The following is a 12,945-nucleotide window of genomic DNA, read 5'->3' on the forward strand; positions in this document are numbered from 1 at the left end:
AATCAAACTCTAATGAAAGTCAAACACGTCTGTGCTACTTTAAAGATGAGGATATACGCTAAAGAGAGCATCATGCATTTCCTACACAAGCTAATGTTTGCAACTTCTTCTAAAAATTAAATCCAAAGGTGGACTAACCACTAGGCCACTAGGGGGCAGCAGAGACAAGCTGAGGACAAACTGATATATTATCACTTCTAAGTTACTTGCAAACAGTTGCTAATTCACACATTCAGCAACATTAGCATTCATTATCATCCCGCTAATCCCCCTGCTTGGATCAATACTTGATTCTGATTGGTCGAAAACTCATAACAATGGCAAAAAGGTTCCTGCTCACCCTGTCAAGATTCTAATTCACATAAACACCTGCTCACTAAACACTATCTCTTACTTAGCAGCCATGTTTGTGTCCATGAATCCATGTGTTTTCGCTCCGATTTGGTCAACACCACCTGTTCTTTCCAAGCTAACATCAAACTGCTAAATGGAGCTAGAAGTGTTGTTTTTCATTTACATAATTCATTTTAAAGCAATACCATAGGAGCAATAAAAGGGAACCAATGAATGAAGTCAGGTGTTAATGTTCATTAGGAAGTCCCTTAAAGGCTCCATAGGAGAGCTACAGACTCAGACCCGAGTGACCGCCTTCACTTTGTCTCTTCCTCCTTAACATCGATAACGGCGGCTTTAAATTGGAGTTTCTACTTCAAACCGTTTTTTTTAAGCTTTGAACAGAAGGTGCACAGAGTCAGGCTGCTTATCTCAGCAGCCAGAGGAGCAGGAAGTCGGACTCTGTGGCCTTTTTGGACCCAACGGCTCAGAAGATGAGCAGATTTGAAACGCCGTGTGCGACCTCACAAGGTTACAGCGCCGGCGACACTCCAAGTAAGCAAGTCAGCAAGTCAGCAGTTCAGTGCGACAGGAAACACGGGTCAAAGTTCACATGACGGGCAGGGTTACGCTCCCTCCATCAGTAAGCTTGTCACGCCTGCTGATGGAGGTGTACCTCTGCTTTCATGACTCCAACTTTTTGGGTAAACCGTGTCACTGCCGGCCTTTTACTCACACCCTCTTTAACCAGACGTGACCTCTGCAGTGAGTCCTTCTTTATGGGAAGACCAGTTTATTGAATTGCCAGTTTATCACTCTGATATATGATGAAGGTCCCTCCCTAACTACAGCTCCTGAATATGTTATTACTGCAATATTTTAAACTCTCATGCCTGACAAGAGGAACTGCTCGGGAGCGGTGTGGGAGGCGTTTATGCAACAGCTTCAGGCTGCAAACAGAAGCCTGCTTCACCCTGCCTGCAGGAGCTGAAAAACAGCTCGTCTGGATACAGGTGGAGAGTGTCAGTCTGCAAATAGTGCAAGAATACTTTAGTTTTACCTGAGACCTCTTCAGATAAAGAGGAACCTAACTGCTGCTGTGAAGAAGAGGGACAGCTGAGAAAGAAACAAGAAATAGTGGTGGATGTTTCTTCTCCTACTTCTTTCAAATGAATGAATCAGATTTGAGACACCTGAGATTCGTCTTCAGCCTTTTGCAGGGCTTCAAAACAACAACCTCAATCACGCAGCCAGTCAGCAATGTACATAAATGGCACCATCCATCTTTATTTGGACTCACTGTCATGAAAAACCTGAGAAATGTATATTTGGAGCAACATGACCGCAGTTGGACCACAAAGTGATTCCTCTGCATCAGAGTGCTCGACTTGAGTGAAAGTAGATGATATGTTGCAAATGAAACAACAAAAGCTCCTCTCTGTTTTCCTTTTATGAACATTGCATTCCCTCAGATTGATCCTGCAACACCTTCAGGGGTGTCCAAAGACAGGAAACCTCTCCTTGGCCCTGCAACGCCAAGGTGGTCACCTGTGGGGTAACAGGTAACAGATGCATGTGGGTAAAGTCTCCTTCCTCTTACCTTCCAAGCAGCAGGTCCTCCACAGGCCCGAGTGGGTCATCACCTCCTCGTTCTTCTTGCTGGTCTCGTTGTCGTTCATGGACTTGGACCTGCAGACGCCCCGGGAGTACAGCCAGTAGTCCGTGCCGACCGCGATGGTCATGAGGCTGAAGGCCGCGAAAGCTCCCACCGTGGTCAGCAGCATCTGGACTCCGCGGTCGAACAGACCCATGTTTCCGCATTCCATGAAAGGGGGACCCCCTTTCCTCTTGATGTACAGGAAGTAAATATTTGAAAATTTCCGGGACCAAACCAAACCGAAAAACCGGGATATACTCGTGCGGAAGGAGAGGGAAGAAGGAGGCGGAGGATGCGGTAGGAACCTTATGGTTGCGTTTGGGTGAGGACCAAAACAAGAGAAAAAACTGAGGAAGGTTTGGAGGTTTTGGGGGGAGAGAGGAAGAGGCTGTTAAGTCTCTCCTCTCTGTTTGTTCTTGTGTCTTGCACCACAAAAAAAGACGAGAAACCCGGAAGTGCAGAGGAAGACTGAACCTCAGCAGGCCTTCAGCTGCAGCAGCAGATGAAGCTAAAAAGGTGGAGAATGCCTCTCAGCTAGGAAGGATTAATGAAGTCCTGAAGCCTTTAGCCTCAAAATGGAAGCGAGTTAAACCAAACTGAGGCTTATTTTCTACAGACCTGCAGAAGAAGAATATCAGACAACCTGTTTGTTGACTTAAAGGTTAGAGCTGACTTAACATGAGCTCAAATGGAGCACAGAGACAGCAGAGAGAGGGGAGGGGGGCGGTGTTATAGAGTAATGGCAGGCTTACAGTACAACAGTTCAATATGTCTGTTACTTATAGTTGCTTTAGTTTGAGGTTATAACATTGCTTTTATTCACTAGAGTTATAGAAGCTGTCTAAAGACTAGTATTAATATATATTCTACTGTGTTCTGTGAGCCAGAAGGGGAAACAGCGAGGAGATAACAAACAGGAGAGGGAAACCAAGGACAGCAGGGGATTCTATCATATCAGTAGAAATAAAAAAAAGAGTTAAAAATGGACGACTTGGAGTCTGTCGAGAGGAAATTAAAGCAACTCTCGGAGTGTTTATGTCGACCTATTGTGGGCTTCTCAAATCAAGGCTGAACAAATTAATTCATCAGCATTAAAACACTCGCACACAAAAAAAAATGAGCAAGAATCTGGTAAAAACCTACAAAATGACAGAACCGCGCAGTTTAGCCTTTTTCCTAAAATTCTGATCCCCAGTTTCCATATGGAGCCCCCCTATAGCTCTGGGAAGGTTTCCGCCGAAAATGGGGCTCTGCGGTCAGAGGAGGCTCGGTCGTCGACGATCCGGAGAGAGCGGGGAGCATCCAGCAAGGCAAGCCGACCATCACTCGACATGGAGCCGGCAGAGGGAGGACGAGGAGTCGGTGTGGGCGCCGCAGCCGCAGCCGAAGACGCGTCTCTGTATGCGGATGGAGGAGGAGGATGAGGAGGAGGAGGAGGACTCTGCTGCCTCTGCTTGAATATCCACACTCACCGTGGCAGTATCACACCCAGGACGGTCCCGTTTGTAAAGCCCTTGCTCCATGGAAGAAAAATAAATCTGATGAATGTTGCAATCCCTCCTGTTTTCCCCTCCTCCTCTTCTGCTGCTGCTGCTTCCTCTTCTTCCTCTTCTTCTTCCTCTTCTTCTTCTTCTTGCGCTCTCGGCTGCAGATTTGGATGCTTGCAGGAAGAAGCAGGAAAAAAATGTATTACACAATCAGGAGAGCGACTTGCACAGGTCCACACACACACACACACACACACACACACAGAGAGAGAGAGACAGAGCTGGTGTTGTCACGATGTCAGTGTGCGTTCAATACATTCAGGTTGGCGTCTCTGTCAGTGTGCACGAGCTGCTTCTTTATTCTGAGGGCTAGTTTCTCTGCTGCTGCTTCTTCTTCTTCTGTCTGTTTTTGGCGACGTTTAAAAAAGGCCCACTGTGTGTGTGTGTGTGTGTGTGTGTGTGTGTGTGTGTGTGTGTGTGTGTGTGTGTGTGTGTTTCATGTGAGTGTGTGCGTAATGCAGCAATGGAGGCTCGTTGCCGGAAAGATATTAAAGATTTTTTAATTCCGTTTCTGTGTGCGGAGGGGGCGGAAGGAGGGGGTGTTGCGATGGACTCTCTCTCTCTCTCTCTCTCTCTCTCTCTCTCTCTCTCGCTCTCTCTCTCCCGCCTCTCTCTCACTCTCTCTCTCGCTCTCTCTCCCTCCTCTCTCTCTCTCTCTCTCTCTCTCTCTGTCTCTTTATTCGTGCACACTGGATGAGATTGATGCATTTATTGCTTGTCATTATTGTCCCATCCAATTGTTGCAGCACTCTCTCACGCACGCGCCGGCCACTCTACCTTCACTTCTTTATTCCCTTTATAATAAAGACGTGAGGAGTTTCAGGCATGAAGCTTTAAATGTGGTGTCATCCTCTCATTATGTCATTCTCCATGAATGACACTTTTTACGCACAGAATGAGGCTGAAGTCAAATCTTTGGAGTTCTAATTTCTGGATTCAACCTTGACTTCATTTTTTTTATTTTTTTTTAAATGACTGACCCTGATGTGAAATTAGTGAGCAGTATTAACATAAAGAGTGTGTTCCTCAGTGTGTGCGTGAGGCTGTGGTGCTGAAAGAACAGCTCCCTCCAGCTCTGTGGCGCCTCGGTGGACTCTGTCGCCCCCTGTCGGTTAAACGTCCTCATCACAACTGAACACATCACAATCCAAAGGTAGTTAACCTTTCTGCCCTTTTCAAATTGTTCTCCTCTGCTTCTTCTCTTCTCTTGAAATTTTGATTCCCCTTAACTGTATAAGTGTTGGAGCCTCAGATGTTCGGATCTTTTTATTTTATCTTCTCTACTGCATGATTTTATCACTTTTCATCACTCCACTGTGGAAGTACTGGAGATGGATGGACAGGACATGGCTGCTGAGTTATATCCCTTCAAGGTGAGATAAGACCTGCTCACCATGTCAGGATTCTAATTTGCATAAAAGTTTAAAACTGATTGATTGATCACTTTTATAGAGCTGCTTTCATGTTATTTTATGTTCATTTTATTTTCCTTTAAATTGTTTACTCTCATTATATCTCATTTACTGCCTTTATAGCTTTTATTCATCTTGATTTATTTACTTATTTTACTGCTTTTATCTGCATATACTTACATGCTTTAGCTATATTGATGATTTTATCTCTGTATTGCTTTTAGCCCTCTTTTAATGCTTGTATCCCCTTTTCATTCTTTCTTTCCTTTTATATTTTAAATTGTCTTTCTTTCTTGATCCCTTGGTCTCAATTGTTATCGTTGGGTTCTTATGTTGCCTGGGTTGAATTGTTGTTGGGTCTTTTGTGTTTGTTTTCCTAATGTGTGAGTCTGCTGTAGAGTACTTGTTGTGTTTGTTTTTATGTGCCCTCTGTGAAGTGCTTTGTAAACCGTGGTTTTTAAAAGGTGCTATATAAATAAAGGTATTATTATTATTCTGCAAGAAGGTTCCTGCATCAAACCCCCTTCAAACTTTGCATGTCCTCCCTGTGCATGTGTGTGTTCCCCCTGTTCAGAAACATGCTTGTTAGTTCATCTCCTCACCCTAAATTGCCGATAGGTGTGCGAGTGTGTGTGGATGGTTGTTTTCTCAATAAGTTAGCCCTGTAATAAGCTGGTGACCTGTCCAGGGTGCACCCTGCCTCCCACCCAATGACAGCTGGGATAGACTTCAGTGTCCATTAGTGTGTCTTTTTTGATGTGGTGCTATATCGCAGAGTTTCAGGAGCAGGAACACACACCTAACCCCGCCTCCTCCGGCTCTCTTATAAAGTCAAACCTATTCCTCTCCTTCCCTTCGTTCTCCGAGCTACAGCGGATCCCTTCAAGCTTCCCCAAACCATGCGGCAAGAAGTTCAACGTCAAATTCAGAATCACTATTCCAGTTAAACCATTTAATCATGTGAAATGACATCCTGTTGATGGTGTGGTCCTTGCTAGTAAAATCTTGTTGGTGCAGACTTGGAAGCTTTGGATGTCTGAGTCCAAAAGGCAGATCATATTAATGTGATGTGTTCACTTTAAGTCGCCAGTGCTCTGAGAATCAACAGAGGATGGACTGGCTGGAAATATATATTTTGAAGGATGACATTCTTATTTTAAAAAAGGAGGAAACACCTTAGTTTGAAAAACACTTTTCCTAAATGCATCTTGCAAAAAACTCTGCTGTGCTCTGAATATATTTGTGTGTACGTGTTTTCCCTTTCCCAAGCGGCTGCAGACTTGTCATTATTAAATTTTAAACCCTCGAGAAAAATAATGAATTTCCTTGACTTTAGTGAGCAGATAGAAATCTCAGCACTTCCATCAGACACATCAGAGGGCCTCAGTTCCCCCCCTGTTGTAAAGAAAAATCTAATTCTTATAATAATCACTGTGATCAGATTTGAACTTGTTATCTTGACGTCCGTGTGCCAGCTCTCCTCAGCAGATGAGCTTTACGTGTTTTGCTCTGATGACAAGTTCACAGAGTGTCGTGCGGCTCATGTAACCATTGACGTCAAAGAGAGAGAGAGAGTGTGCAGGTTGGTCGCCTCCTCGTGAAAAAAGTCATCATTATGTTTCTCTCAGGCCTCAGGGCCACATGTCAGGGACTCTGATGATCCGCTCAGAGACTTGTTTGGACAGGCGGATTTCTGCTGCTCTTACTGCAGCATTTGTCGCTGAGTGGCCGCATGTTGGAGAGCGAATGAAACAGAAAACAGTTCTCCAAAAGTGAAAGTAAAAACACAAAAGTTAAGGAGTAGTTTGAAAAACAAAGTCTTGACTGTGGGGCAGCTTCTAAGCAGTGCTGACGGGGGGGGCATTGATTGATGTTAGCCATCGAGAGCCGACCATGTGTTCAGATCAAAAGTGAAGTTGCTCCTTAGATAAGTTTACAAAATAAACATCATTTCATGGTTCCTTCCATCCTGTTCATCAGTCTCAGTTTCACTGTAAATACTGAAATACAAAGAGGCTTCACTCTGGCTTACTTCATTGGTATGGACCGTTCTCTTATCTATATCTGGTGAGTCTCAGTTTTATTGTAAAGTGAGTTAAAAAGAGGTTCCAAGCTGGCCTACTTCACTGGTATGGACCCTCTTGTTCATCTCTTTCTGGTGAGTCTCAGTTTCACTGTAAGTAGTAAGTTACAAAGAGGTTTCACTCACTCATACTTCATTGGTATGGACCCTCCTGTTGATCCTGGCGAGTCTCAGTTTCACTGTAAATAAGGAGTTACAAAGAGGTTTAACTCTGGCTTACTTCATTGGTAAAGACCTTCTTGTTCCTCAGTTTCTGGTGAGTCTCAGTTTCACTGTAAATAGAGATTTGGACGTGAGCAAAGGAAAGATTCAGGGGACTTTGTACAGTTACTGAGAAGTTCTCCCAAGGCAGGATGTCAGGATGAATGGACGGATCGAACACAAGACTTAAGTCTGAAGTTGTAACTTGAGTTCTTTAACTAGCATACTTATGTTGAGCTGCTGGAAGTTCCCAGTGGTTGTCTGGCAGGCCTGAAGCCGGAACTAATATACTTACTGCTGAATCTCATGTCGACTTCCTCTATCTTGATAATACAGACGTACACCTGTCCTTTATTTGCTTAAATTTGTTATACAAATACAAAGAGGTCAATGTGCAAACTCAGAGTCATAACCAGCCTTTGTAATCCATGTAGTCTTTAGTAGACGTGTGTATGCAGAATACAGAGGGGGACATGCAAGTCTTGGTCAGTTTCTCTCCTGGAAGTTAATAAGAAATTACAAAAAAAACCTCAAGTACCAGCTTACATGTACTTTACTGCCTTCACAAAGTTAAAACACAAAGCACAGGGTCTCAGATTCCCTTGCTGAGCAGCCTGGGACTCTAATGGGTCCAAAGAAGCTCACTATTAGTGAGAAACTTGATCTAAAGACTTCCCTGATTCTCAAACCCTGCCAGGATTTGAGGCACCCTCCACTATCATTAAAATATTATTCCTGACAGGCAAAGAAAAACAGGTCCCAGGACAGTTCCCACCTTGGTCCCATGTGGACTCTTAAAGCTGATCTGATGTTAACTCAGCAAGCTGCAGATCCAGCCCTAATGGAGGCCTTGTTAGACCTCCCCTTGAGCTTTGGCTCAGGGGAAGCTTGGAGCAAATTGTCCTCAGGAGTAAAAGCAGGAAGAAAGCAGAGAAGAGGGGAGGCTCTCTTTAAAGGTGGTCTCACTTTGAACATGTCTATCCTGGGTAATTAAACCTGATTAAAGAAGTCTCTGGGTGAGGGTGTACCCATGGGTCCTCTGGTCGATAGAACTAAAACGTTTCTTCCTTCCAAGAAAGCAAATTAGAGAAAGTGAGTCAGTGAGGTTGGATTTGCTTCTTTTTTTAAGTATTACATAAAGAAAAGTCTGTTTCAGGTTCTATGCTGGGAAACATTCTCTGCTCGGCTTTATCTTTTAAAATAACCTTCACTGGATCACACATCAAATCAATGAATTCAAGGGAAGGGATTCAGCAGGTTTCACCTCAGCCTGTTGACACTGTGGCAAAACGTTAGCTTCTATTAGCATTCTAAAACAGTAAACAGCATGTCACTTATAACTTATGTCAGGGCCATAATGATGATTTTTCATGTCTTATTTGTTAATCATGATTATTTCCTTCTTATGGTTGACTTCATTTCCAGTTTTGGGTTAATGTGTGTGGTTTACCTTTTATCTACCTGTTCAGTTGTGTGGTGGGAGGCATGCAAAGAGGGTGAGTGGGTTTTAATTAGGGATAGACCGATTATTATTATTCTGACATATATCGGCATCAGAGATCAATATAAAACTGAGTTATTTTGGCTAATATCTCCCTGCAGTTTCTCATCACCAGCATCCGTTGTAGCCCCTATAATTACTAGTGATTAAAAACTCATACAACCCTACATCAAAAAACACTGAAATATCCCTTTAAAACAAAGATAAGTGACAGATTAACATTTCAGTTATATTTGAAATTGGAAAACCTGATTTACTGTAGAAAACTTTAGGGAGCTATTTATTTGTTTAAGTTTTCATTGAACTTTATAAGACATGCTGCTGAGCCCGGGAGCTCCCAGTACTGTGTGTTAGAATTTTAAAACTAAAGGCTGATTTATATTTCTGCGTCTCCCCTACGCAGCAGGGGCTGACGCGGACATGAGCACCACATACTTGTGTGTCGGTGTGTCCGTGACGCGCAGCAATTCTCCGCCGAAACGCCTGAGGGCAGTGTGGTCTCTCTGATAGCCGGTCGCCTGCTTCCGGTCCCGCTACGATCTCTGTTTACTTTTCCACAGAGTTTCAGAGCGTGTTCTGTTAATCTACAGCTGATACATGTTGCTGTTTATCATACAGACATGATTACATGAAGAATAGAGAGGAGGAGATGAAATACACGGACGATGTCCGGGATCCCGGAAGTGTTGTAAATGCGGGAAAGACAAAGCCGCCGAGCGGACCAATCACAGAGCTTGAGGTCCGCGTCGGCTCTACGCGTAGTTACATTTTGGAGGAGGTGCACGTCAGCTACGTGCGTAGGCCTCGGCGTAGGTACGGGAGCTACGCGGACCCCCGGCGTAGGGTACGCCGTTGATTTAACGCAGAAGTATAAATCAGCCTTAACATCTAAATTAATCTTCCTTTTTTTTAAAGTTATATTTTTGGGGCATTTCTGCCTTTATTGACAGGACAGCTGAAGAGAGACAGGAAATGTGGGGAGAAGAAAGAGGGGGAAGACATGCAGCAAATGGTCGTGGCTTGGAGTTGAACCAGCAACCTCTGCAACGAGGATTATAGCCTCTGTGTATGGGGTGCACTTAGACCACTAGGCCTTGGTTGCCCCAATTAATCATCTTCTAATCCAATAAAAAGACATTTGGCGTTACATTATTAAGTATCTAAATCCTAATTTATGAATATAAAGTCAACTAATGTGTTGCTTTTTCGGTGCTTACTGAATAGCAGATTGAAAATTGTTTGAATTAGCAGCAGCCATCTTGGTTGTTTACAAAAATGCATGGAACTACTCAGTGAGCACTAACCAGGATTAGCATGTTGTTGGCTCTATGGGGAGTTACATTTTGGAGGAGGTGCACATCAGCTACGTGTGTAGGCCTCGGAGCTACGCGGACCCCCGGCGTAGGGTACGCCGTTGATTTAACGCATAAGTATAAATCAGCCTTTAAGATGTTGTCATGTGTATGTGTATTCTCTAAGTAAAAAAAAATCCTTTAACATGTTGCAAATCTGAAAAGCTTTTTAATAAACATATGCTTAAAGGCGTTTAAACAAAGTTAAGTGTTGGAGTTTGTATTATTCAAAATTTTGATGCAAATATTTTACCTTTTAATGCAAATGAACACCAGCTCCAAATATCTGTGATCGGCCTCCTTCACTGCTAGTAATCGGTATCGGCCCTGAAAAAAACCATATCTGTCTATCTCTAGATCTTTTTTGGTATTGAATTATTTCGAGTCTTTAGTTAAAAAACCTTTAACAGACTTTGATTTTGATTTATGGTTAGACGGGTCACAAACACGAGACCACTTAGTCTCTGCGACACGTTTCAATCTTAGCCGCTTCAACTTACTTGCATCACATCGACACAAAGAGCTGAATGAAAGAGACGTCTACCAAACTGAAGAAAACAGACACAGACAGAAACACAGTCAGTGGCGGTTCTGGGGAGGGGCCAACAGGGGCCAGTGCCCCTGTAGAACTGAACCTGGACCCCCCTGTGGCCCCCCCCTCCACACCAAAATAATATTATACAATAAAAAAAAAGCTTCAGTATCGCACCGATGTTACAGGTGGAACACATGCAAGTGGCACTTGGTTCCAGTCCCTTAGAGTGCTAAGGGACTCATGTTGAGTGTAAACAGCTGCTGTCAGTCTGCATGTTGATCTAGTACACAGTAGTATATATGTCTAGTATAAAGGGATGCACTGATGTTTTGCCAGTTTGGTCTCAACTGGTCCTCGCCCTTCTCAGTCTCTTTTGTCAGGGTTGAATGTGTCCCTCTGACAACACCCTTGGCCCCAGCCTGGCCCCCCCAGTAAAATTGGTCTAGAACCGCCACTGAACACAGTATGGTTGCTTTGATAGTGTTGAAGGACCGGGTTAGAGAGAGCAAAATGTCAACAGACTCACAGGACAGAAGGCCTCTTAAGGTGCTGCAGTTATTTGATGCTTTGATTGAAAATGCAAACAGCAAAATGTTGTTTTTTTGCTTATCTATGAATGAAAATGTGAATTTAAATGCGAAAAAAGCAAACTAACTGAACTATAATGTTAAGTTTGGTGCTGATTGGAACCTCTGATATGAAACACTCTAATTCATGAAATTAGAAGGACTGTTTTTCCATCTGGATGAATAAATAATTATTTAATCAACATTTTATGTCATTTGTTTGTTCCTGAAGTTAGTGGCAGCTCTGTTTGTCACTGTCTGCTGTAGCGTGCTGTATCATTGTATGTTCTGCGGTGTCACGGTGTATTCTGCTGTGTTTTCAGTTGTGTCACTCGGTGTCCCGTTGCATGTTCTGCTGTGTGTTCTAATGTTGTTATGCTGTTGTGTAGCGTGTGTGAGCACACTGCCATGTCAGCAGCCTTTCCACGCTGATCCCCGACTGTCTGCGCTGATCTGAGTGCGGCTGAGTGATCGTTTTGACGTGCAAACCTTCCTACACACACATAAACACACACATAGACACACATATAAACACACACGTCCAAGCCCCAGTGCCATGATGATAATGTTTAGCTAAAAGGTGCAGAGAAAGGTACACAATAAAGCACTAAAACAGTCAGACTAAGAGAATGATTGAAACAAATCATGGTTGCAACACTCCACTTAACTTTGAAATTGTCCCCTAAAATGAACAACAGTTATTTTACAGTTAAACTGTCTTTGCAGTTTATTCACACTCTAAACTGCACAGGTGTTGATTTAAGTGTTGACTTGTAAACAAAGGGGTAAAAATTAGCCACAGCCAGTGATGTCCTCAGGTTGTTTGAGGGGCAGGGGCGAAAACCCCCCCCTGGTTCTCACAGTTTAGCATGAATTAAAATGTATTGATGCAGAGGTAACAGGAAGGGGGTCTCAGGGTCCTCTCCCCTGGAACATTTTGAGCATCTCACACTTAATTCCCTGAATCGTGGTGAATATTTGTGTGACCACTTGTGGTGGAAATTTGAATCATGAACAAGTAAAACACAAAAATATTGATATATTTCTATATTATTGATTATATTACATAATTAACATAAACTAGCATATCATGATAAACTAAATGGGAAACTAGAGGGCACATTTTTTACATTTAATTCACTGGGGGGGCATCCAAAAGGCATTTTTGTGCATTCAACCCAACGAAAAGGAACCCAAAGGGTGCTTTTTAACATTCAATTGACTGTAAGGCATCCAGGGCGTATTTTTGCATTCAAGAGGGCACTTTTTTTTTACATTTCATACATTGGAGAGGAATCCAGAGAGACTTTTTTCATGTGTTTTCCACTGAAAGGGCAGCGGAGAAGACAATTTTGATGTTTTATTTACTACAGAGGAATCCAAGGGGGCAGTTTAACACGCCGCCCCCCCCCTGAGTACACCACTGGCTACAGCCCTACATGCTACTGAGTTAAAGTTCTTGTAAACAGCATCAAATAAAGCATCAAATACATACACCAATATTAACTAGTTTCATTCACTTGTTGTTTTGTCTTTTGGATCAAACTTTGGAAATCCATAACCCATAAATACATAATCAGAGGAACCATTACAGACACGATTTCCAATTTAATATTCATCAGAGTAAAGAAAGGGTTATTTCTTCTTTCTTTCTATGTGCCACGTGGTAATCAGCTGAGCTGAATAGAGCCACTGTTAGGCCAAGAGTGTGTGTGTGTGTGTGTGTGTGTGTGTGTGTGTGTGTGTGTGTGTGTGTGT

At 43.1% G+C, this 12,945-nt stretch overlaps 1 protein-coding gene across 1 annotated transcript in view; it reads right to left on the bottom strand.

Moving 5' to 3' along the window:
- cacng2a (calcium channel, voltage-dependent, gamma subunit 2a) overlaps positions 1–3,860 on the bottom strand; it is a 91,575-nt gene extending 87,715 nt beyond the window's left edge. Inside the window, exon 1 of the mRNA XM_034711696.1 lies at positions 1,934–3,860. Coding sequence (XP_034567587.1) covers positions 1,934–2,159 — 226 coding nt within the window. The 5' untranslated portion in view covers positions 2,160–3,860. The remainder of the gene's footprint in view (positions 1–1,933) is intronic.
- Between the last annotated feature and the right edge of the window lie 9,085 nt (positions 3,861–12,945).

Source organism: Notolabrus celidotus, chromosome 20 (genome assembly GCF_009762535.1).
Source record: "Notolabrus celidotus isolate fNotCel1 chromosome 20, fNotCel1.pri, whole genome shotgun sequence".
Lineage (NCBI taxonomy): Eukaryota > Metazoa > Chordata > Actinopteri > Labriformes > Labridae > Notolabrus > Notolabrus celidotus.